The sequence below is a fragment of the Phaethon aethereus genome (assembly GCF_964289735.1).
Source record: "Phaethon aethereus genome assembly, chromosome: 5".
Classification (NCBI taxonomy): domain Eukaryota; kingdom Metazoa; phylum Chordata; class Aves; order Phaethontiformes; family Phaethontidae; genus Phaethon; species Phaethon aethereus.
The window spans coordinates 5,972,227-5,999,698 of record NC_138579.1 but is presented as its reverse complement, the minus strand read 5'-3'; the positions used below and the strand labels follow the sequence as shown (position 1 = coordinate 5,999,698).

The 27,472-nt window shown below is 40.0% G+C and overlaps 1 protein-coding gene across 1 annotated transcript; it reads right to left on the bottom strand.

Moving 5' to 3' along the window:
* Nucleotides 1-7,266: 7,266 nt before the first annotated feature.
* On the bottom strand, nucleotides 7,267-25,362 carry NAA30 (N-alpha-acetyltransferase 30, NatC catalytic subunit; the record flags this gene model as incomplete). The annotated part of the gene is made up of 4 exons (XM_081999810.1): nucleotides 7,267-7,644; nucleotides 14,780-14,835; nucleotides 16,933-17,056; nucleotides 24,451-25,362. The coding sequence occupies 4 exons, from the start codon at nucleotides 25,360-25,362 to the stop codon at nucleotides 7,507-7,509; spliced, it is 1,230 nt and encodes a 409-aa protein (XP_081855936.1). The 3' UTR covers nucleotides 7,267-7,506.
* Nucleotides 25,363-27,472: the final 2,110 nt, after the last annotated feature.

Here is a 27,472-nt window from a genome sequence, read left to right as displayed (position 1 = left end):
CTGGAAAAGTTTTCAGAGCGCACTTCTTCCAAAGGACTTTCCAAGAACACACAGTTTACTGCAAAACAATCTCACAGAGAACTACAGAATTCCTGTTAAGAGATAGAAAAGCTATTTCTACATGGAGAAAGCCAAAACATGGAAGTTTTACATTTCAATAAATGTATTTTTGACATATTTCAATAAGGTACAGAGGATTGAGTATACTGAGACTATATGGCAGGCTCTTAACTTCGCCCAATACAAGGTAGCACCCATGTAGATGCCTTCTACATATTCCATTTGATCGTTAGCTCATTGACAGCCCAGGATTGCCAGCTTCTCAATTTTCACTTCAATAAACCAAAGAACCCTAAGGAGAACACTTTCTTTTTTTAATCATATCCAGCCCTGTTTTCTGTAATGAAGAACTTCTTTTCCAGCCCCAAGGGAGCAATTTTTTGAATGTCACTTTCCGATAGCAAGATAAAACTCTCTGCTATTCGCAGAAAAGGGCTCCGACAGCCACTTGTGGCTTGAACTGCTTCCCAATTTATTTATTCTTTTTGAGGCTGTTTACATTTTCAGACAGCCCAGCTCACTCATCCCCAACAAGCTCTGTTTGGAGCTGCAAAAATGCACTTTGTGCCAGCCACAAGAGAGACTTCGCACCTAAGGCAACCAAAAGGCTTCTGGATCAAGTCATCTGTGTAAAAAACGAGGGAGGGGGAATAAAAATAAAATTTTCTGGTGAATTGTATCACTGAACAGCAGCGTTAGCCACGGATGGTGCAAGCCCTTAATTAAGCAAAGGAAGCTTTGCACACCTGAAACTGTCATTCATTCCCTGGAAAGCTGCAGGATCCTCAGATCAGCACGTCGCTGCGTGGAGAAGGGAGATGAGAAAGAAGGACATCCTTAATTTGGTTGAAGAGCAGCTGGTTTTCTTCTTAATATGATTAGCTCCTCCAGCAAGCCCTTGCGCTTTGAGTCAATGAGGTTGAAGCACACTTAGCGCAATTCAGAAGTGACACATCAACCACTTTCATCAAATGCATCAAACTCGGCGGGCTCATTTGTTTCTTCTTTCCAATATTAAAGACTAATTTTAATTTAAACTAAGAGCCTTTTCCAGTGCAACCAGCCCTCGGGAAGGAGCCGGGGCAACACGAGAGTATTCAATTAATTGTCTGCCTGAAATTACTCATGGAAAGGAGTGTGTTCACACGGACAGGACACATATTTTCAAAGTCCTATCTGGAAGGGGATTGCCCAGCTAACAGTTTTGACCCCCTCCTTTATAATACCAGAATTTTAGCTTTGCATAAAGCTTTCTCACCTTATCAGAGCTGCTCAGTCATCTACCTTGTCAGCCTTTGTCTTTCTTGCTATTTTAACACCTGCTGCTTCATTTTTTCATTTGTATCTCATTACAGACAGAAACAAAGCAGAAACCAGTTACTATTAAGCTGCCATACTATACCTTTAGTCACTACCTCCTTTTTGTTGGCTTCTCCCACTCTCCAGCACCTGGAGAGAAGCGTTCACTTCAGCAGAAATGATTTTTCCCGCTTTTGCATCTTTTTTTCAAAGAAAACCCAAAAACTCAAGGCATTAGCTGGTGCAAAAAATAGGAAAAACGTCTATGAGAAAATTTCAAAAACCATTTTTGACCTTTCTTTTTGTTGCTCTTTGGGTTCAGTTTTGATTGTTAGAGAATTTCTTAGGTCCAGGATGGAACTTCTGGTCAATGCAGAGGTAGAATTTAAATCCATGTCCCCCACCTGGAGGTTATGTGTTCCAGCCACCTACAAGGCAATGGCTAAAACTTCAGGGAATTATTCTCCACCCATGCTTAAAAAGAGGTCAAATACTGAGATTTAACAAATCTGGACCTGAGGGGTCATGTGTGTGTGGGTGTCCCAGGGACCTTAAAATTTCTGAAAAAAAAAATCTTATTAAAACTTTTCAGTATGTTCTTGGTTCTACTAAGAACTTGGTTTTTTAAAACCAAGATCTCCCGTTTCCTACTCAATCACCTAAAATCACAGAATCGTCAACCTGAGGCCTATGGGTAATACAAATATCTATGACAAAAGCACAGTGACCCGCCCTCGAGCTTTGGCAGAGCTGTGCAGACTATAATTCATAAATTGGATTTGATCCGTTTCCCACCTTACACAGCTGAAGAAAGATCAATAGGGATTGCTGGCAGTGAGACAGAGGGGATGTTTCTTTTATTTAGCTGTTTCCTAAATGGTAACAGATGTTCAGTGAAGGTAGGAAGAAAACAATTGTACTTCAGCAGTGGATCGCAGCAAATGCGATCCTCGCAAGGTGCAAGGACTGATCATCAATTTAATGGGACCCATTTTAGAAAAATCCAAGGTCAGAAAGCACTCTTGGTTTGTAACAGGGTATTGCACTCATCTCCCTGACTGTACAGGAGGAAAGACCCCTGGCCCAGTAGGAAAATGCACAGAAAACTGATTATCCCCAGGGCAGCTTTCCTGGCACTGTATTAGAGCAAAAGAACATTAGTGAACAAAAGCACCACTTGTCCTACAGAGCCCCAGATCTAAAGTCTACAAATCAAGACCCTTTTCAGCCTCCAATGCCTGCAAAGATGGAAATAAGTCCCTATGAGCCAGCCAGTTCCCTGCCCTGTGGTGGCATCGCTCTGTCCTACTCTGGTACCCCGGGTCAGACCAAGAGTCCACCCAGTCCCGCCTTTCACCTCCAGTATTGGTCATACAATGGGAATACAGGAACGGTTGCCAGGAGATGTCTTGGGAAAAAGAAGGATGGGGCAAGCATACACAGCGGGCGATGCTTCGCCCAGCGGTCTCCCAGCTGTTGGGGCTTTTCAGCTCTGGAAGCTTCCTGAGCCTCGAACGGTTTTTCTGCTTGGCACCTCTCAACAGATCCCTCTTTTACAAGTATTTGTTCAGTCTCTCCTCGACTCCACCGAACTGCAGGCATCCACCATTTCCTTTGAAGAGGGCTCACGCAGACTTCACTGAAGGGAGACTGTCCTCCTGTGGAGGACATCAAGTTAAGAAGATCAGTACCTCATCTATTCTAAACTCTTTTGAATTTCACTCTTCCCCAATGAAGAGCAATGATGAACAGTAAGTCACAGTCCTGTCTTCTCCACAAGGAGTCAGAGAGCAATGGCAGGAGAAAAGCCTCAGCTTCTTTACCAAAAACCTTTCCGCAGACCTAGAGACATTTCTCTTTTCCCTGTACGACTCATAGCTTGGGATCCCTCTGCCCTGCATGTTTAAAGAAATCACAGATTTTTAAAGTGCACATTGGTGGGCCACACATAAAACGCACATTCCCAAAAATATTACCTAACCAGTCTTGCATAGTCTGGACTATCTGTGAGAAAAATCTCTCTTATAATTTCACATTAAAAGAAATGCTAGGCCTCTCCAAATCTATTTTAGCCCATGCATACTAACTAGACATCCTAGGGCTATAAATACATTGCAGTGCAAGACAGGAAAAATAATTTAACCCTTATCCTGCACAGAATTGAATACTTGGAGGATTTGGAGGAGTAAAAAAAAAAAAAAAAAGAAATCAGCAGGGCTGTTCATCACTGGTTTATGACCAGGTACAAACTTACATGCAACACTCAGCATGTAAGTTCCTGAAGTTGGAAAGATACTTCCATTCACAAACAAGAGTTCCCACTACTGGGACTAATAGAAAGAAGTGTAAGAAGTGGTAAAATGTCTGTGAAGCCTTAATTCATAATGAACTCTAGTAATCAGATAGCTAGCTGTAAGGAATCAGAAAAGAAGCTGAAAGAACAAGAGACTCTGAGCTGCTGGCAGGTGACCCAACAATTTCTAGCAGAAGTTGGTTACAACTCACAGAGTCATCTGCACGCCTCTTAACAAACACACGGGCAGAACACTTGCTGGCAAGTTCTCACAAAGTTTTAGGAGCCTAAATGTAATTGCAGAGAGAATGAAGCACAAAAGATTTTCAAAATCTACAGGCTCCCCCATACACTTTTAAGAGACAGTTCTTAGCTTTGCAAAGGCTGCAAGCAGCTCCCAGCTCTTGCTTAGTACAACTGAAATAGTTAAAAGCCCTACCCCTGATCTCCCAGGAAAGTCCAGAATGACCACATTAGTCATAACTTAATAGACATGAATAAAGGGTGCACCTTAGTTCAGCTCTGAAACTGAAGTTCATATAGAAGTTTTTCAAAATGCTTCTAACAGAGGCATGGAAATGAAAACCAAGTAGCCAGAAACAACTCTTGTAAAAATTTTCCCACCATTTCTCTCTCAAGAATAAGCATGTATTCATATTTTGTAGACAAAGCAAAACAGTCATTAGAACATTTCCATTCAAAAGGAAATAAACAACTTAACCATTTATTTGACTGCATTGTATTTAGACAGCTTGTACATTTCATAACCCCACTGTTTTTGTTCTCATCAAAAAGGATAAAGGGACAGAATATAATCCACTCAAAACAGCAGTCCAGTATTTTGAGATACACTCAATATTTTCATAGATGCCCACCTGATACCTGAACTCCAATATAGGTTGTAATGTTTATACAAGACCTGAAATTTATTTAACATAGCACTCAGTTTTAGCAATGTCTTGCAGTGCCCTGAAAAATAGTTTGTGATGTACTATGCAACGCCAATTAGATTATGCCTACTTTTCTTGAAGGTGAGGAACCTGATCATTTCTTTAAAAACAATGTAATGCAAACATCCATACCGACATGTCAGCCAATAGCAACATTTGGGAAAATTTAAACATAAAAGCAATCAACTCCTTAATTAGATTTGTCAATGCAAAAGGTGAGGAGGAGAGGACTGTGTTTTAGCAACAGTGAGAAATTACCAACTTTTCATTGCTAGGTTTCTTTTGAAAACCTGTTTTCATCTCTTTGCAAATTCAGAAATTCCCACTTGATACCCAAATCCCAAGCAACAGAGAGAACAAATCTGTTTCTTTTAATACAAACCAACACATACAGCTTCAGTATCTTCTGTAGTAAACTGTGTGTTACACAGCAGCAATATCAGAACCTTTCAGGCAACGTGCTCTTTTAAAAGAAATGTGCACCTATTTTGCGCAGTATTTTCAAACGTGCATGGCGACAATTCCTTCTTACAATAAACAAACAGAATTGTATTTGAAGTTTGCTCAGAAGCGATGTTTTTGGCAGTGCCTTCGTGAAAAGTGATTTCAGCTAACTCCTAAGTCGGCTTTTGAATCTGAAGACACCCACGGCTTAAATATTAGCCAATAGAAAACTTGCCTGTCTGGCTTTTCAGTTTTTAAACATCAGCAGACACATAAGACAACCTAGTTTGCGATACAAGTCCGACAGCTATTAACAAGGTACAAAACCTCCCCGATCTGTCTCCTTAGTTCAAGCAAGCCAGAGCAGTCACTACGTCCTGGACCACTGGAAAACGGGTGAGAGAAATCTGTTTCGATTGATTTAACATTACCAACATTTAAGTCTTAACTATGAACGAAACCTCCGGAACAGCTGCCCAGAACAACTGGCAAACCTGGGGAATTGGGATAATGTGAATAAAAGCTTTTATCATGTCACAAGGTAGTAGTGGCAACACGCAGGCTTTACGTTGAACTCCTCCATGTTCTGTGAATAACAGACTCGGGCACCATTTTAAATATGAGTTTTCTTTACCAAGGGGAACAAACCCCCTCAAAAGCACAAATGGTGTCTACAAGCAGAAAACTCAGAAGGGCCAATTTCCATTAAAAATCTTTATTTTCAAATACAACTCATAATTTGTACATGGTAAGAAATGTCCATCACCATGTGCGATTGGTCTGTGCAAAATAAGGCTTTCCTTTAAATCCAGTTTTCCTGCACAGGGCTCTTTTCCAAATGTTAATGGAGGTAGGGGGTTTGTTGGTTTTGTTTTTAAATGGACAGTAATTAGCAAGAAAAACCCATGACTCAAACCAAACCTAAAAAAAAAAAGTGTAGTAAGGCAAATCTGAAGAGTACACTCAACTACAGAAGAGCAGATTCACTGAGAGTTCATCCTTTTCACAGATTACATAGGTTCTTCCACAAGTCAACTAATTCCTTGTTTTCCAAAGTGGAAAAAAACCCAACTGATTCATAGAACTGGGCTGTATAATCACACTGAACAAGAAAGCCTAGACTCTGTAATTACTGAAAAAATTCATGGGTATTGGTAAAACCTATGTAAGCCAAATTAAAGAAAGGGGGGGGGAAAGAGGGGGGGGGGGAGGAGAGCAAGAGCGAATGTGCAAAAGAGAGAGAGAGAGAGAGAGAGAGAGAGAGAGAGAGAGAGAGAGAGAAGTCCTTCCCTGCTGCTTTGATTTGGGAGGGAAAAAATCCCCCAATAATTTAGCTCACGTAACTTTAGAGGAAATGAGAGCAGCTAAAAATTGATACAATACATCTTGAAATTTATTTCCAAGACCAAGAACCAAAGATTGAAGTATTTTAGAACACTGAAGCAAAGCCATCTGAATCTGAAGAAAAATTGTTCCAACTACCTTAAAATATCTTTTTCAGAACTTCTAGCAATAATTTTGATTAAATAAAATCATACCAATTTACATTAATTTTCTATATCTTCTTTTAAACGTCCCTCACTCTTTTAATGAAAAAAGTGCATCCAAAACCAGCAGAGATTTACTGGTGACATCAGGTTCTCTTTTAGCAGCTACTCAAGGTTTTCAAAATAGCTTACACTTCTTGCAATAAGAAAAGGAGGGCATTCCAAACCCTCGTTTGGGAGAAGTATCCAAATTATAAAAATCTGAAATAATTTATTATCAAATCCAGAATTTAAATAAAAGCAGAAATTTTCTTGCAAAGACAATTGAAGAAAGTAAAAGAATAAAAGCATGCACTCCAAACTTAGAGGTGAAGACAAATATACTTATCTATACAGGCACTGGCAGACGCAATTTAATTGTTACTGTTACTCATTGTAACACACACCCCACCCTACAATACATTTTTTCATTCACTAATCACTGAGGTACCAATATTTAAGAATGGAAAATTCAATATTGAAAAATAAAACCTAAAATTGAAGCCTTTTTCCAGAAAACTATGGCAATTTTTGTATGAAATGTTAGTATACTTATAGAATTTTACAATCTACATTGGCTTTTTTTCTGGAACCAAAAGTTGCGTTCCACATACAGGTTCTTTGATAAAATGTTCACTGTGTATGTAATACAGTCAGTAGACTTGCAAATGAATGAACATATCTTGGCTATCAACTGGCACATCTTGCTGGTACCAAAAGAACTCCAAGTTTGAAACAATCGGTTTTAATTCTGAACAAATGCGCCATGCCAAAGTGCAACGAATATGTGCGACACTCAATGAGACACTGACAGATTAAGAGCTGCATGGAAATTACTAAGTCCACCTGCAAAGCAATTTTGTACAAATTGCATTGCATGCAAAGGACAACTCTGCGCTGTTGGGACGTCAGTTGCTTGATGTGATGGTTTCTTTTAACGCAGCCATAGTTTAAGACGCAGTGCATCAACTCCATTTAAATAGTATCTGAACAGCCTCTTGTCTCGCACAAAACCAAGGTTTTCATAAAGTTTCAAAGCAGACTTATTTGTGATTTCTGTTTCCAATACAACCTTTAAGGAGAAAAAAAAAAGAAAAAGGCATATCATATTAGAAAGCAGTTGCAATTACATGACTACTGAACCAGTTTCAAAGTTCTTATTTAAAGGTACACTTATTAGCAATGAGTGGAATTCATTTTTTCTTGTCTTGACTTATTCAAGCAACCCCCCCCTCCATTCCCACATTGAAAAAACAACCTCACAGTTAATCAACAATTGTCATTGTAAGCAGGTTTCATTCATATCAAGATTTTACTACTTTACTGTAAATAGTATTTGAACTCATTACCTAATAGCTAGGGTTAAAAAAAAAAAACACCCCACAAAAAAACCCAAGCAAACAACAACCCCTGTCTCCCAACACAACACCGTCCCCCCAGTGCCCCCCCAAAAAATCAAACCAAAACGAACCTACCAAACAGGTCAGGGTCTAAAACATACTTTGAATTTTGAATGAGCAACTGAACTTCTGCATGTCAGAAGACCTTGGCACATGAGGTTTTGTTTAGTCATTTAATATCTTTGACCTCTAATGCAGTAGATTTAGACCTAGATACAAGCTTCAGCATTCTACGACTAGCTGTCAGACCCAAATATTTGTGCTCAACACAAGTATCCCAAACTCAAATCGGAGTGCACACCAGGAAAAAAGAGCAGCTTTTTCCATCTTTTTCCCCCTGTGTCGGTAAGATCCCAGTTGCAGGAAGACCAGTCACAAATAGCTCACCAAACCCAAGTGTAAGAGTAGTCCAAATTAAGCAGAGACTCAAAATTATCCTGAAGTTTCAAGTACAGGCAAAACACTACACTGGCGTTAACAAGAAATTAAACACAAAACTGAAGTATGTCCCTCTGAACTGTTTTCCCCTCTTTTCCCCAAATGCACTGAGCAGAGCTCTGGCATACCCGGTAAGCTGTGCACCCACCCCAAAAAAACTTGTTTTGCCTCTTTACTGTTGTCCAATTCAATTATTTAAGGATTCTGCTAATAAGGATAGATCATGGTTGCACAAGAACACAAGCTGAACTAATAAGCTGACTAGTCTACGTGCAGTCCCATGACAACGTACATTCACATATTAAACAAGAGCCGATGGACACTGTAGAAAGACCATATAATGAAAATACAGCCTAAGCAATTTCTGCAGCAAACCAGTGATCACTGCTAGTGTTAAGTCCACTAACGGCTATTTCTAAACCAGCATTTGATTCTCACCCTGTGTAGTTAGAAACATATACATAAAACTCCCTTAAGTCCAAAAAAAGTCATCTACCCCAACTCAAACCGAGGACTCCCTTCTCTTCCAATAAAAAGCAGCAAAACTAGTTAACATTCCCCGCCCAAAACAGGAACAAAATATTAGCTTGTATTTGTAGAGTAGTTTAAGTCAATCTACTTTATGGACACTGTGGCCCCACTGCCTTCAGGCTTGCATTTCCATTCTCCCTCAGCTCTTCTGCAAGCTCAGCAGGGTTGTTGCTGAGCTACTTCAAAAAGCAGCCTTGTAGGAAACATTTCCTTTTTCTCTCTGTTTGTTTTCTGCAGTCTGAGGAGTGGCTAAGCCAATGTAAAAGAGGGAGGCAGCCAGCAGTTAGACTGGTCACTTTCAATAAGATTTTAAAATCCATTTAATATATGTGTTTGACCATTACTCAAGTTTCAAGATGCTCTAACCACATTCCAATGGATAATAAACCCTGTGCTTCTCAGTGTAAGACCGTTGAAAGAATAGCAAACCTGGGGCTAACAACCCAATGAACAACCTAAGACTTAGAAGTTTTTAATTTTCTGAAAAGGAATTAAGAGTCATACATTAAAATATTAATAGTCAGAGTTCTTAAACAGCAGGACAATCTGTTGTACCTGCACACTTAAGACAACCTAATTCAATTCTTAGTGTTGTGGCAAGAATTAGAGATCAAATTTCTCTAGCTGGCACCTCATAGAATACTACTATCAAGTCTTGTGACTTGATCAAGTACTCTTAACATCCTAAATCCATTAAAATGGATAACTATTAATTTATAAAAAATTATGGAATCACAAGTTTTCCTGAAGAGTGCTATTTTCTACGCAATAACGTGCATTGTACAATTAAAACAAAGCATTACGCCAAAGAGGAAACCTGACCTATGTAAATCCACACTGCAGGAGACTATTATTTGAACTCAAGCTACAAATGGCATTCACTCTCATAGAAGTTTAGTAACCTGGCAGAGTGATATAACAAGTCTGTATTCAACTGCAAGCTCACATATCTTGCAATGCTAAAAGACTTCCAACACTGCAGATCATTGAATTTAAGGGAGTGGTTAAATGTTGAAATTCAGGTTTGTTGGAATCCCACCAGCTGAATGAGTGCTCATCTTGAAAGCAAATGCAAGAGATTTGCTCTGGTATTTCCAAGGAATATTGAGCACAATGAAAAATAATTCCCTGATCTCAACATATCACGTTGATCTCAAAGAGATAAAGACATGTTTCTATTATCTAAAAAGGAAACACAGTTATATTGTATCCAAATGTCATTACCTTCATTTTGTGAAGGATTAATCTCTTCCTCTGTGAGATTTTCAATCAAGCTTCAAACCTTCAATCATTACATTTATTTCTGGTCTCATAGGGTCTATTTTTTTGCACACATATGCCTGTTAAATCCTCTAATAACACTAACGCAGCCTCCTCTGGAGGCCAGCAAAGGTCCGATTGGATTTAACAGCATTTTCTGCACAAGTTGCAGCTTTCTGAAGGCTGTTACTTTCTCTTATGTCTTAAATTTCATAAATCTCACATTTTATATCAACTGCCTAATTTTAACTGGGTTTAGAAGCAAGGAATCTTCTATGAGAGTGGAGTGCAATGTTTCTTGTTACTACATTTTAATATCTAGAATTTATTCCTAAACTGGAGAAGAATGTAGAGATCAAGCCTTCTTGCTTTTTCAGTCCAGACTCTGAACAAACTTAAGTTTAGAAACCAAGTCATAGAATGAATACAGCCAAATCAAATAAGCAAGTGAAAGAACGTACTCTCTCAGCACTCACAGAAGAGGTTGCTATTCTTACTTGTAAGTTTGGCATATCATCATACTCAAGTTATGGGTGCTTGTCCAATATCCTTTATCAGTTTAGCTGCCTTAACTTTCAAAGAAAGGTAGCACCCAAGGTATAACACCTAATACCTTAGATGATTTGTAGATTAAGAAAAAGCTAAGAAGTCAATGGTTTGATAATTTCAAATAGGATTATATAAAGATATGCATTCAATTTTTACAAGTGTAGTATTGAATTAAAAGGACACACCTGCTGGTGTGGTCAAAAAAACACACTTAAAATTATCCTAAAGTTTCAATGGAAATTCTCATGAGAAGTTGCTATTCCTTTTCATTTTACTTAAAAAAAAAGCTCTTAGAAGTCCTACTTACTAGAGCCTTATTTTGATTAGTTACCAGTTACATGGTACATTATTTCAGTAATACAAGTTGAATGAATTGTATGCAGATTACATACAGTCATTTGTTACAGATGGAAAACCTAAATATGAATGAAAAACTACTCCTTTCCAATTGTGATTAAGGGATGTAACAGTTCCACATGAAGGTCTAAAGTAGCACAATTTTAAAAAATTGCTTGTCAGTAAAAACTAAGCAAACGTACAAAAAACAGCGAGACACCAACTTGCTGGAGTTATCCCATACTTTCCTTTTTTAGACTGGAAGAAAAATCTCTTAAAAACTCTGGAGATGGGAACAAAACTATTCACCTTCACCTGATTTATCTCCATAGTTCACATTTTCTATGCAACCAGCCCATAAAGTTATTCTACATCATTGTGACCTACTGGAAACACAGGCCATTATAATCTTGGAAACCTTCAGTTCACTACCCCAAATATTAGAATTCATTAACATCAAATGCCTGAGAAAGTAACCAAGATAAAAACAAACAAACAAACAAAAAATCAAAAGATCTCTCAAGTTTTGTAATGTTATATCCCGCCACTCCAGCTCAAAGCATGCTGTTGAATACTTTCTTCAGGCTTGAAGGTTATTTCTAGTTCAATCACCCACCCCTAACATCAGATCACTTCCCTCGTTTCTATTCTAATGTAGGCCACAGCCAGCTCCTCCCCGCCACACAGATTCCATTCCAGCCAATTCACTTCTTCCCTTACCCCACAACTTCCTCAAGCTGGGAAACGACCTCTGGCTGGAAGAATATTCCCCCTCTTTGAAGCATGGCATATAGCATAAACTACCTTTTAGGCAGCTGGCTGACCACAGAAGCTTGCATTGTAAATCACTTGTTCCATAGCTTGGCTTAGTTTATTCCCACTAAATTAGCTTACAGGAAAAAAATTCCTTAATTACTAAACTATTGCAGCATACTTTTAAACGCCAGCACATCTGTAGCGATTTTTCAAGATTTTCATCTATAGTGTTGTACAAATCCTTTATTTTTCAGGACTCAATATTGATACTTCAAAAGTCCAATCTTTGGAAAGTAATACACTGAATCAAACATTTATCGGATTATATGCCACAAATTACTAAGATTAAGTACATTTACTGTATCTATTCCATAATTAGATTGAAGGTAAGAGTTTCCAAGCAGCCTTTGGAAATTTTCATGATACCCACAGCTGCATATTCATGTTTTTAATCCTATTCCAAGCAAGTTTCAGAAAACAGCCTTTTTTTGAATAGTAGTTCATCTTATATCAAGTAGCAGCATCTTTTTATTTTCATCATGCTTCTGATTTTATTAAGGGATGTAGAAAAATATCTTAAGAGCAGCAGAGATAATTAAACTATATACACACCTCACAAAGACAAATTACTGTGATGCACTACTTCACGTTTGATCAGCTCTAGGCATCAATTAGACAGCCAGAAACCGTTCTCCCAACAACTGTTATAAAAACTGGTGAGGGCAAGTGTCTTGGCTCTGTCAGACAGAGCTTTTAGTGGGTGGCTAGTTGGATTTTTCAGATTCTGGTCATGACTGAAAACTCAGCAATCCATCATGTCGTACAAATAACGAATGTTATTATTTTGTGCCATGAATATCTGGAAGAAGCCTACACTTGGTGTCAAAGAAAAGAAGAAAACATTGGCTATTTGGCTGTATGTGAAAAGGAATAACATAAATATATCAAATCAGTGTGGGTATGACTCTGCTGACCAGTGTAAAAAGTCAGAAATACACTCCGCTTGCGTTCGATGTTGCCCAGGCATAATGAACTTCCATTTCAAAATTCTCTGCCAGCACAAGACCCAGCTGATGCAAAAGCCCCCAAGAAACAGGGCATAATTAGTTCAGAATCATCATCCCACAAACACTGTTACACAGTTTCCCAACTGGAACTGTAACATGCCTGCACCCGTCCAGCACACACTTCAAGGAGCTTGAATTGTGTCACCTTCGATTAGAGGGACAGCGATAGACTCTGAAAATGCCCTCTGCACTTAGTACAAAGCATTTATACGGCACCATAGATGAAAATCTGTGACTAAGAATTAATGACGTCTCACTGCAGACTAGCCTGCAATCCTTATCACATTTATTTCATTTTTACAAGGATTAAAAAAAAAAACAGTAAGATGGACTCTTGGACTAATATTACAGTGGCAGAAAAAAGAAAGACACAGGCAAGATCATTATGTATATACCTGTTAGATAGTCCAATTTAGAAATGAAGTTACATGAGTAGTAGTACACATACACTCATAAATCATATAGTAACTACTGCAACTCTGGTAGCTTGAGTAGAAATAGCTAGTTCTACCACTGACACTCTAACAGCAGACAATTCACTTCCCTGCATCTCAGTTCCCTAACTGTGATGTCAACAGTTGTGATAACATTCTTCAATTATTTTTTATTTTTTTTAAAATTTTGAATACTCTAGCAATGGCAAAAGAATTCAAGACCTTAGTGGAAAGCAATGGAAAAACCAAAGAAACAAAAAAACTTTTCTCGATTAGTTCAGTGTAGCAAGTAGTGAAACAGATTAGAGCAAAGCGTATTACATATGATGATAGAAGCAACAAGCCAAAACATAGAACTTAAAAGAATTACAGAACTATCAGATTGCACTACACTGCCCGAGTACAATGTAAATTATGGGGGGCGGGGGAAGAGACAGCAGTAAGACGAGGCATGAAAGAATATGAAGGGAAGAATAAATATCTCAAACAATGAATGAAGTCCGAACATATGCAAGGATGCTGCAAGAGGCATAACACAACTGGAAAAATAAACAGAGTATGTGCCAGAAGTCCTGTAACAAAAACTGTAGTTTTGCATAAGAAATTTCACCACACCACAGTAGGACAATTGAGGGAGCAGTTGAAACGAGATAACAGAGAGATCAAAGGATCATTAACTGTGACACACTGAAATGACACAGTGCTCAGGTATCAGGAACAAAGCTAACAGTTGCATTGTACCAAGCAGAAGAAAGTTAAAGAGGCAGATAACCGATTGGGGAGGACGGTTATAGGGAGGAGTTCCTCACAAGTTACAGGTAACACATAAACATAGATAGTTGCTTTATAAATACACAAAAAAAAACCCCCAAGCCAAACCCCAAACCAGGGACTGCAATCTGGTAGAAGGAAAGACTGATAACATCTAGGCCAGAGAAAGTCTGACAGTGATTCAGTCACTTCCAAGTTTTTGTTGACGTGCTAAATCATGAGAGTTCTGTCAGTACTACATAACATAGCTATGCACTGTCAGAATAGCCTGATTACTTCTTGTGATAAAACCATATATCTCTGTGTATTCTGAAAGTATAGAAGTATTGCACACAACATGCAAGTTATACCGGTCAGTAGCACCTTAAATAGAGTTCTTGGAGGAAAATGTGCGGGCGACTGACGGCTGAGGCAGCTTCACAAAGTGAAACAAAACCTGAAATACTGAATTTGAGCCCCTATGACAAATTTAGAAAATCCTTCTCCTATTTGTGCCATATGTTTTTCTGAGGTTATTTTTCCTTTTTTTATAAAAGGAATAGCTTTTTACCAACCCACTCCCCACATAAAAAAAGTCCTGTAGAAGAAAAAACTGTGAAATGAACCCACATATAGGAGAATGCAAGCCATTTACATTATGAAAGTTTTTGATTATAAAATCTTACCTCATCACAATCTCCTTCAACCATAGCATAAATAGCTTTCTTAACCAAGTTTGTACCTGAAATATAGATTTCGGTAAGTGTCAGAGTTGCAATGCAAAAGATGCTAGTTAATATATGACTATCATGGGTGCTACCTACATGACATGACACCCAGGCAAAGCAGGGAGGAAAGAAAAAAATAAAGAAAGAAGAGGTTGCAGTCAAGTCGCAGTCTCAAGCTTGAACATTAAAATAATCCATAAAGTTATCCAGAGACTCAGCTTGAGCGCAAGATTCTTCTAACACAAGGATATTAGAAACAGGCTTCTATGTTTAATATAGTGTTATATATAGCCTTCCAAGATGTGATTCATTCCTTTTTGTTGCATTTAAAGTCAAAATCTGCTGGCGCGTACTTGAAGGACATTAATCTTCCAAGGGAATTTCCTCTTACTAAAACAAATTCTTCTATTAGTAACAGAACTTACAAAACCACTTTTCTTGTGGCTCACTCCCATTTGGATTTGCTAGTATCTAATACTATGGTTGAAGCCCATCCCTTCCCCTCAATCAAGCATTAATTTAATTCTTTATCATTATTTTTTCATCTATTTCACAACAGTGCTACAAATGTAATATCCCTACCTGTCTGTAGAATTGGGGTGAAATTGAAAGTTGATTTCAAAGTTATTAGTGGAAAAAACTGCTGTTCAATGAAATTGCATAAATCTCACTTCCATAAGAAGGCTAAGGAAAAGGAAAAAAAACCCCAAGGAATCTAGAGAATGTTTTAAATTATTCTCAAAACTTTAATCAATTAAGATTTTCATTGAACGTACGACAAAACCGTACTACATTGAAAACAAATTTTCAGATTAACAGCATACTTTGAGAAACAGCAAGGTGACAAGTACAGGAAAAAGTCAACATACATAATGCTAAAGTAAGCAACACTTTAAATATAAATTCTATTTATATAATTCTAAAAGAATGAATTGACTAAAGCAAGGGAAAAATCTTGCAGCAATCTTCATAACAGCAGCATTAGTTCTTATTTACTCATAAATCCAAGCACCTGCAATTAAATTATGGCAGGGTCCTTCATGACTCAGCTAAAAGGAAAGGAGAGACAGTGATTTCTCAGTATCCTCTTCCCTCTGCTCCACTACAGAAACCAACAATGGCTTCAGAATTGCACTGAAGAAAAAAAAAAAAATCCACACATGCTTGAATAGTCATGATAATATGTAGTGTTTCAAGGGTTTTTTTTGAAGTTTTTTGGGGGGTTTTGGGGGGGTGGTTTTTTGTTTTTGTTTTTTAAAGATGAGAACACACACAACAGTCCCATTCTGCAATGTATCACTGTATTTTTCCATTGCAAGTTAATTTTCAGTCTTTAATGACAATAGTATGAGCTGTTCAGTGTGAATGCATGGTGAAGTACATTTCTGGTCTTTAAAGGTGTTGTCTACATTTTAAGCTAAAAATGTTCCAAAATGTAATTTCATAATAACCAATACAAAAAAATTAAGTTCCATAAGAACAGACCTTTAATTAAGCCATCTAGGATAACTGGTGTTAGAATGCAAATCCCTTCATCAGGGCAAAACTGATGAACAAGGAAAGGCAAACTCCCTGCCAAGAATGATTTCTTTTATCATGTAACTTCCCCAAAAAACCAGATCTGTGTCAGTCATTCAAGTAGCAACACACAACTATTTTTCTTCACTTATATTAATATAACAATGAACTACATACATTCTCCCCAATGGGCAGTATATGCATAATTGATAGGGGAAAGCCAAGGGATAAGTTCATTGAAAAAAGACAGACCAAATAGAACATAGAAATACAGTGATGAGGGCACATAGAAAAATGCAAAGCAATTCCTGCTGTTGTTTGTTACTTGACAGTGGTAATAGGCAGAGGCAAGGGGCTGCTGACTGCCTTTCTTTTTAGCTTTATCAGTATCTCAGAGGTAAATCTCATAGGGCATTCCAGGGTATTTTAACAAAGTTTAAAAAAGCCACTGGTGAGCTTGTGTGGTCAAGTAAGGTGGGGATGACAGACAACCACCACATCTAGAAGTTCATTTCTGCTTAAATCTTTATGACAGCTACAGTTATCCCAACTACAGGATTTAAGTAAGAAATAACAAAAAAGGCTATTCTTACCAATTCCTTTTCTTCTGTATTTGGAATCCACTGCTAACATGGCTATATAACCTCTGCGGAACATCTTTTTGTGCATATCCAGCTTGCAGACGATGGCACCTACACACTCCTCACCTACCATGGCCTTAAAGACAAACATACACGTATGCATTCTCAGTTTGTGATCTACAGTGCTACCAAAAGTAGTAAACCAGTTCATTTTAAGTGAAACAGCCACACAAAATTTGTTTGCATAAAGCCAAAAAATTAAAAAGGTCTCCAAAAGTATAAATAAGAGTAAAGAACTCTTTTTTCTTTATTACATTCAAATAAAGTTACAGTTAATTAACAAACAATGAATGGTCCTGGAGAGAACCACAGAAGTCTACAGGCAAAACCACATGTGATAGAAAAGGGAAAAAAAAACCCAAACCCAACCGCCTCCCCTCCGACCAGGTTAAGGCATAAATCACCCTTTCATATGGGCTGCAGCAGAAGAAGAAAAGTCCATTCCTGTTGTATAGGGATCTGAATTTTCATGTACAAGGGCTGTGGTAGATAACATGCTTAATTTTTGGCTGGTTTTAATGTCAAGGCCACAATGGATCAGAGAAAAATGTTGCTGTGTTTAATCTTTAGAAACTGTCATTTTCAGTCATATGACATCCGAAGAACAAACAAAAAAGCACACATTTAATTCTACACATTTTAACAAATGAAATCTCTGAACAGTTAGGAGCTATGCACTGATAGTTAATCCCAATGGTATTGTCACAAAAAGGGTGGTCAAGGACATGTAGCTATTCTGCAATATTAAGAAAAAAAACCCCAAACCAAATCCTCCCCAAACACTTATCAAGCCACTTGCACAACCACTGTGTCCACCAAAATTTTACCATCAAATATATTAGAGAAAGCACGTAAAAAACCTAAGTCATATGTTAACTGAAGGATTAGGCAGCATGAGGGATTAACGACATTATAACCTGCAGCAGTAAAACTGAATAAAGCTGCAAAGTAGGATAGCATCCAAGCAGAGAATGAATTACTATTCATTCAAGAAAGACTGACAGAGATAAAAAAGAAACTCATAATTGTACATAGGGGTGTATAAGTGGATCCACAGACTTTGATAGACCTGTATCTGCAGGGGGGAACTAGCCTTCAGCTCAAGTGTAGCAACTAAACCCAGACTACAGCACATGATTGGCACAAGCATGTGCTGGCACAGGCGCTTCTGGATAATCCAAATTTACAACAGTAAGACAAGTCAAATAAAAAGGACTTGCCAGAGCCAGTATTGCCAGGCCTCAGCGCAGCCCACCTGTGAGGCCCACGCTCGCTTCTCCAAAGTCTACTGTATATACCCTATCGTCTCCAATCACCTGAACCTTTTTGTACACGGCTTGTAGGGTAAGACTACAGACAGGAGATTCATTCATGCAGATCATATTCCAGGCACACACTCACTGTTTTTTCGCCCCAAGAACAATAATGTCTTCTAGCATCTCTACCTGGATGGTGCGTTATTAACCCAGTTAGCTGTCAACTAGGAGCTGTATCAAAGGTGAAATGAAGCAGCCCAAGATGTATGAGCTGCAGTTCCAAAGCTCTACGATACAGCGTGATCCTAACACCGTTTCTAAATAGTTTAAGCTTATCAGGGAAATATAATTATTGCTAAGTTTTTTATGTCAGGAAAACACATTTTTTTAGCAGTATCCAAGAACAACCCTGAATGATCTAAACAACTGTTTTTTAAAACAAAAACTGTAGCATGATCTAAATGGACTGAAGTACACAGCCTCTAAGCGTATTTCACTTGTTCTAAAGCACGATTTACTCCATAGAAAAGAAAACCTGTACTTATATTAAAACTGTGTACGCAAAGTGTCAGCTCAAGGCAAGTTTCATATCTCGGTTCAGACCTGAGAAAACCAGGGAGTTAAATAAAGAGTATCATCAGACAGACTGTTCATAACATTGCTATAATTATGCAGAGTACCTAGATGTAATCTTATACCTCACTAAAAAAAAAAGCACACCACAAACTAGCATGTTATAGTTATGCTTTGCCCTGAAGTGAACACGTGCAAATTGTTGATTGTAACAGTCATGCAGAGATTTTAAGATTTTTTTTTTTTTTTTTTTTTTAAACACACTTCAAGAGTAGTGACATTCTAGACATTGCATATCTGTGTTCGTTCTTTTTTAGGGCACTTTTCAGAAACATGAATCATATTTAAAACACTAGATGAACAGAAAAGAATTTTGTTTCAGTGATCAAAGAAGCAAATACCCACTGGTTTTACCACTGTTGCCAGAGAGCTGAATAAAGTATGACTTTGTTACCAGTTCTCCAAACACTTAAATCTATTTCTCTGTCTTTAGGCAGGTAAGTCTGCCAGTTAATCTACAGCTGTGCCACTTACAGAGGGAGTGCTGCATTTTCACCTCAATTTGAGTTTTTTTGCTGCCTTTACTCTCCTTTCTCCTTCTCTTCAACCTTACCTAAAGCTGGAAATGAACCTGAAATATGATGTAAAACTTTGTAATTTAATTCCCCGGAGAAGGTTAAACTGCATAAATAAAAAAAAAACCAAAACAGACTTAAATAGGGAGAGTGGGGAGGAGAGAGGGAAAAGCAGTTCCCACACAACACCGTTTATGAAAAAATAATCATGGGCCAAATTTTCTTTTCAGGTATATGAGAGTACTTCTAAACATACAAGTTTCAGCAAACAGAATTCAGACCAATTTGCTATTATATATTATAAACCCCACACAGTACTGTAAGATTTACTGCAATCCTAAGTCATTAGCAGGATTAACGTACATGAATTCAAATCCAATATTTGCATCAACTTTCTTCTTATGAATAAGTTTAAATGTTTAAAACAAACTAGATTTTAGTATCTCTGTATTGCAACCATGTATTACTAGAAGAGTTAGCACAGAAATTTCTGTAAATCAGCAAGAACATTACTTTTCACAAAATTAAACAATTGACATTAATATCATTAGCAAAGATGGCATTAAGTCTGTCAGCCACAGTCTGAGTATGCATTTCATACTCAGATCCTGTGACATTTGTTCCCATTTATAGAAGATTAAAACAACCAACTAGCCCCTGAAAGAGAACTATTTTGCGATTCAAATGCAGAACTTACACTACTGCAATACAGTTTCCCTTTCGCACATGCACCAAAACCCATCCCAAAGTATCACAGAAACAGCTCTGTATGAACCTTCTGGCTTACATTTAGCGATTGTGTTACTGAATGCCATTAGAGGATACATTTAGGCTAATGGTTTTAACCTAAAGTCTGGCAGTTCAGTCAGAGCTCTCTATGATACAGGGCAAATCACTAAGTCATGCTGTTTCTACTGTGTTAAACTGGACACAAGTAATTCCCTCCTGTGCAAGGGCATTGCCAGAACAACTATACTAGCTGTTGTTACGTACTCAGATGCTGCAATGACTGAAGTTTTCACAAAGCCTCTGACAGTGAGAAGTGGCACAGCAAGCCTGTACCTAAAACCACGATCATTCCTAAGAGGAAATTGGAATACAGACAGAGTTTGCAAATTGGGAATGGATGTTACAGAATTTCTTCCTACGTCTGCCATGAGGCTAGGAAGACTTCCCAGACAGTTTCCCAACTTTTCTGGTTCTTCTTTTATGCCCGAACCAAAAACGGGGATGATGCCTTACAAGTCTTAATTTCAACATGCAGTACGTTTAGACTCTTGAATAAAATCCAATTAAAAAAAAAAAAAAAGGCAAAGCATGAATATAAAACAAGGTCTTAACTACAGTAATTTTGGATTTACAACACATCTAAAACCACTTACATGGAATTAATAGGTTATTTTTAAGCTTGTGAAAGTTTAAATTATAAATGCTGCTATAGCTAGTGGCAAAGTTAAGATCCCAATAAAAGCACAGATTTTCCAGATTTTTTGTAAAAGACAGCTGAATGGTGCAGTATTGTGAATTACAGGAGAGGTTACAACACTCAGCCAGAACTCTGCTTTTATTACATCCTGTCTTATCCAAACTTTGGCAGAGAGCAAGGTTTCCTAAGCTTACCTCCCCACGCTGAAGTATTTTGAAAACAATTTTCTGAAGTCTTTAATGTATCAGTTCTAAATGGAAGTTTTAGAACTTAGCAGAACACTGCTAAGACTAGAACCAGCAAACACACTTTAAAAGGAAGCTACAACTTTGAAAATGCATTTACCATCCATACGGGGACAAAACTGTAGCGATGCTTAAAAATGCTTCACGTGAAACAAAAAATAGCCCTTTCCTCTGATTTTTTGACAGAGGAGTTGTTATCATAGGTCATTTGAAGAGCAATTAGGCTGACGGAGCTCCTGGGAATAAGTAAAAATCAGGCACTTACAAGGCATCCACACCTAGCGCACAGTGCAAACCTGCACTTACAAAGACAGATGACACCTAAGTTCAAGCAGACAGTTGCAGTTTATTGAAGGAGAAGGTTATTACCTTGCAACAGCTCAGTCAGATAATGCTGCAGTGTAACACGTCAGAACTGATCATCAAGTATTCCCAACTTGTTACCCCTAAAGTTAGGAAGACAGTTACACAGATGAATGTGACATTAAAATGAAGAGGTTCTGAAGAGTCCTAGTATCTCCAGGTCCTTTTAAAGTGGAATGAGAACTTCTTTTTTTGAGCGTACAGTTAGGAAGTGGTTTGATACAGCAAAACCATGCTAGTGACTAGTTAGGATTGGTCCCATGCTTTCCCTCTAGCTCTTCATTCTTACCTCGTCCCTTGCACCTACACCAGTGCCTGTGACATCTTACTATGAATATGTTTGGAGCCTTAAACCAACAGAAACCTGACCCTAAAGCACATACACACACACACTTATGAATATATGGTGGTGACAGGAGGGCTATCGTAGCTTCCCAAATCAGAGAAACACAAGGGTTGGCACAGGCCAGGAAGAGGCAGTTGAACGGAAAGGAAAAGCAAAGCAGCCCTTTTGGTTGCGCTAGCCATTAGAGCAACGGTGCACCTTGGGAGAGCCAAGCCAAAACTCAGCGAGTTTCAAACCCATGAGATAATCATTGATGGGAATAATGTTAATAATGCTCCCATCGAACATGTATCCAAAATGCTAGATAGTAAAACTATGGTGTTTAAGATGGTTTAATTAATAAATATCAGCAAGGGACAACTGTTGATCATTTATGGAATATACACATCCCATCTTCAAATTTAAATGGTGTTAGTACTTTCCCATGACATGTTGAGAAAGGGAAAGAAGCCCATGACAGTGCAGCGATGACAGGGAAGTACGTATTGGAAGATTTTAAAAATGATGATGGTGAAATTCAGTACAGGAATCGATTAAACCCCTACAGATATTTTTTCAAATACAATCAAATCGCAGTCTAAACCCTCTCCCCAAGACCAATCAAAACCTGAAACCAAAAGGGTGTGAGGCCACAAGGCACTGAAGACAAATGATTCTGTGAGATCAGGCACTATCCTGAAGCTGTTCCTGCTAATCAGAATATGCAGTTCCTGACTGAAGATAAATATTTTATATAGAAGTAGTTCAGGAATCCATTAACTGCAGGAACAAATTAAATTTTAGAGGTTGTCTTGAAGACTTTCTGTTCTATAAAAAACAAACCTTAAAAATACTAAAACCAGTCACAAAAACCCCCATCACATTTGACGCAACATACTGCAACAGCTTCAAATTATTAAGTGGATAACAATTTGCTAACAGCTTTACACATTCATAGCCACATATTCTTCTCTACAGTTGTATGTAGTTACATCATTCCATCCTTCAAAAAAAATGGCAAATTGAGAAGTACAGAGTTCAAGTAGTTTTGTTGATTCTTCAGCATTATTAAAAAAAGCTGTGACTACAAAATAAGCTTAAGACACTTTCTTTTCCTTGAGTGATATCTTACTCTTTGAACGCACTTTTTAAAACTAAGTATTAGAAATCATCGGCTTTAGTGCTCTGTCAAACAACCTCCCATTGCTCTTTTTGTAACAAAATTCTCAAGTCACTCCCTGACACAAAAATAATGGTTTAAAGCCTAAACAAATGCATTGTGACCTAATAGTATCCAACAATGCCTTGGCATTACCAGCAATACACTTGACGCTGAAAGTATGGACTTTTGTAGTTCACAAGCATTTCTATTCAAGATAAGGTAAATCAGTCACACACATAGCTCAGTGCTTGAAAAATATCATTCTGCCCTGATCAGCATCCTTATAATGGCAAACATGACTTTGCATTAAACAACGTTTTCAAATATTTTGTTCCAGAAGGTAATGCTTTGCTCAACTTCCTGTAATCCTACCGTATTCCCGCTACAAGGTTTTAGGAGGCACAGTTCTGAAAATCCTATGAATCATATAAATCTCGCTATAAATTATAGCGGACCCTAAACCCAAGAACACTCAGGAAGTTTAAAGCCAGATGGATTCCATTAGCCTCACCTCCTGTACTCATATCCTATTAAAATTTTACAGAAATACTCCTGAATTGAAGGGTGTCTTGGCTCTGGCTAAATCATACCTTTCAGAGAGGTGTCCAGCCTTGATTAAAACATCAAGAGAGAAGAACTCATCATTTACCTTAGCAAGGAAGTGCCATACACTCCCATAAATGTTCTGTTTTGCAGATCAAGTTTTCCTATGAGTAAATGAAACACAGCTAAGCTCCCACTATGCACGTACACCCCTGAGGCCAACTCACACTCAGTTTCATATATCTGTGGATGGATGATCATCCTAAAAGCACACTTTACAACTGAGACACAAGTTCTTAGCATATAAAATACTAAACATTTAGAAAGACAGGGTGACAGCTAAATCAATCTTTTCAATAGTGCAGCAGGAAGAATATAAAACATCGTTAGTACAGCAAGACAATCTAAGCAGCATGAGAATTTCAGCATGCTGCATACACTATCGCATCTGTAAGAAGCAATACAGTTGTACTTGTCCTTTTCAACACTTGTAGATCAAAAAGTCTACAAAACCCTTAAGAGTGTCTCTCCATGTATCATTTGACATTTATATGCTAGTCATGCTGAAGTCTGTTTTAAAACCATTGTGCAAGAATTACTAAGCACTCATAAGACACTAGCGGACTAAGCACTTTCTTTTTTAAATACAAACCTAGGAACTGAGACAGAATGATAAAATGAGCTACCAAAGGTCACAAAAGCCAATGTCAAAACCAAGATTAGAAGTCTTGAATTTCTGGATCCTAGCCCTGTGCTCAAACCCTTTCCCCACCACTTAAAACATTTATTAACAAATGTAGTAACTTCAGGTGTATGCTTTACTTATACAAGCACAGGTCACAAGGAGACTTCATTAGGAAGACAGGTACTTCCAAAAAAACCTTGGCCTTATCCACAAAAAGATTATTAGAAGTATTTCCACGAATGTCAACCCTTTAATCCTCCCCCCTCAGCCCCAAACCACTCCCCATTCCTGCCCTCCCTGCCCCCTCCGGCACTTACCAAAAAGCAAAGTTGTGGCCAGTTGTGGATAAAATACCTATATGTGTAAATGGAGTAGGGTTCAGACAGATCTTTGGTGATCAGTCTCATGATATCGGGCATCTGCAGCTCTGACTCATATCGGACGTATCGTATCGTTAGGTCCTCCTCGGGCTGAGAGTCCGTTCCCGAGCCTTTCAAACTGCAAGCTGCTGCTAAGGACCTGGAGAGTAGCAGCAAGGACTCCTCCTCCCCTCCTTCATCCCCCTCCTCCTGCTCTTCCTCCTCCAAGCCAGTCCCTCCTGCCAGTCCATTGCGGCCTGCAGTCTTAGCAGCAGTCGTAGTTGTGGCAGCAGGCTGGCTCCTGTCCCCTGTTGCTGCTGCTGGGGGAGAAGGAGGAGGAGAGGGTGCAGTCCTTCCCTGGGGAGGGAGGTGGTTGGTAAGGGGGGATGAGCACGGTGCTGTGGTCGGGGGTGATGACTGCTGTTGCTGTCCGGAGCCCATCGTTTTGCTGGCTCGCTTGTTCTCCAGCCCCTCGGGGGCTGCCCCTGCCTCCGAGCTGAGGATCTTGCTCTTGAGGGAGGCCCGCAGGTGCCGCAGCTCGGGGCTGATAAGGCCGTTGAGCTGGTGGTTGTGATGCGGGGGATGGTGGTGGTGGTGGTGGAGGCGGTGCTGCTGCGGCCCCCCCTTGCCGCCGTCGCTGCCTCCTCCTCCTCGCTGCTGCTGCTCCCATCCGCCCGCGGGTCCCTCCTCTTCCTCCTCCTCTTCGGCCTCCTCGTCCTGGGCCCCGGTGCAGGCGGCGGCAGCGGCAGCAGAGGAGGTGGAAGAGGAGGAGGAAGCAGCCCCCCCGCCTCCTCCTCCTCCGGGGAAGGGGGAGAGCGTGTCCCCCTGCGGGGAGAGGACGCTGCTAGGCCCCGGCGGTACCTCGGCCATATCCTACGGGAGAGACCGACACAAACCCACCGAGGAGGAGGGCGTCAGACGAGACGGGGGCGAAGGGGGGAGGCGGCGGCCTCACGGGCCGCGGTCGGAGGCGGCGGGGGGGGTCACGAACAAAGGCAGAGACAGTGCCCGGGCCCCGCCTCGCCGTCCCGCCGCCGCCTCTTCCTGCTGTCCCGCTCCCCTCGCCGACGCCGCCGGGGCCCTTCCCCGGTCCCTTGCGGGCCCCGGGCGGCCACCCGCCGCGGCCACCCCGCCCGCCGCCGCGGCCACTCACCCCCGCGTCTCCTCAGCGCCGCGGCTCCCACTCTCCGCTCATCCAGCGGCCGCCAAGCGCGGCCGCCGCTGCCGTAACCCGCGACCAAGTTTCCTGTCAGCCTTTACGACACTTCCTCCCTTGGTGGCGCGGCCTAGCGACGGTGAGGCGGGGCGGCCTCGGGGTGGGGACAGGGGTGCTGCCAGGGTCCGGCCGCACTCACGCTGCCGGCCTGTTTGGGACCAGCCGCCCCGAGCCCGCCGTCTTTATCCCGCAGTGTCCCTTCCGCTCCCGCTGGCCAGCCCGGGCGCTCAGCGCACCCGTTGACGGAACTGCTGTGGAAGTCGCGCCCTGCCCGGGTGAGGCCGGCACAGGTGTCAGGCTCGGGCCTTCAGGCCTGCTCGGCCCTAGGCCCGTGTCCCGGCCTGTGAATCCTCTGGCGACGGCACCATCTCCCTTTGCCGCCTCCCCTGCCCTCACTCACGCCCGAGGAGATGCACACATTAGTGTTTGCGCTTTGTTTTCTTTGACGAACCCAAACCTGACCGGACGCAGGCGCTGCCCGCAGGGACGCTGCCAGCAGCGTTCAGCCTAGGGACAGGCGGTGGCGGCAGTGTTCTGGTGACACTGTTGCAGATCAGGGAAGAGCGCGGGATTTGTTGCTCTTTCTTTCCAAAGCAGCGTGAGGAAAGTCAAACCTTGTCTGGATAGGCAAAGGCAGGCCTTGGACTGAGTTGTGCAGCTGATTAACGGTTGAAACTTGGCAAAGCTGAAAGAAGTAGTCTCAAGCGATCTCCACTGCTGTTTTGCATTAAATAATCCCTGTTTTAAGAACACGCTACTAGATGACCACAACAACAAAGAAGTCCTTTGGGTGTGAGGATTCTGTTAAAAGACACACAGCTCCTCAAAATGCGGAGAAATAATGGTTTTTTCCTTTTCTCATGTGAAACCTTTGCAGGGCTGTTGTAAGACTTAACTCATTTTCATTTGCTACAGTTATTTTTCAAGGAAGTGACAGGTCTGGACTTAAAAGGAAAATCCAGCAACTACTCTACATGTCCTAACAGGGTTCTTTAATTAGGAAGAAAATAGACTGGACTTACAGGCTTCCATTTATGAATCGCTGAGTTCTGAAGCAAAGTAGGAAAAGACTAAAATATCTGCTTGAAAGTGAGTTATAAGACTTTTACTCAAAGTAATTAATGATGGAAATATTTAAATTTTGAGAATGAAATGCATCTCTGTATCCTATTAGATTAATTTTTTTCCAAGACCCCATTCAGAAAGATTAATGCATATTAATGCATATTATCTATTCATGTCAGCTTTACATGTCCTGTGGTTGCTCTGCAGACTAGTTTTTAGACACTTCTATCTGCTCTACAAAGGTGTCCACATACATAATTTTGTTCAAGGGTTTAATGCGTTTTTGCGTGCGTTTTCAGGCACTGAATGATATTTGTGGGCCTGATTGGAACTGCTCTGGCACACTGTGCTATGAAGTTCACTGTCCTCAGGTAGTTTAAACAGAAAGAACAAACAAATGTTTTGTCAGTGTAGGAATGGCCGGAATTCTGTTTTCATTTGCCATGTTGTGCCAGTGTGATTAAGAGCATTTGAGCCACATGTTAGGGTGATGCTTGTATTAAGAAGATGATCCGGTGCCAGCAAATGTTAGAGAGGGTGAAGTTGATCTAATTTATCATGAAAACACTGTGTTACCTGCAATGAGGTTACAGGTACCATGGAAAAAAGCCTCTTGTGAGTGCTCTCTAACACACTGGTAACATTTTCTGTTCCACTTCCAACACCTGTTGAACCGCTTCCAAACTTAGGACGTCCTAG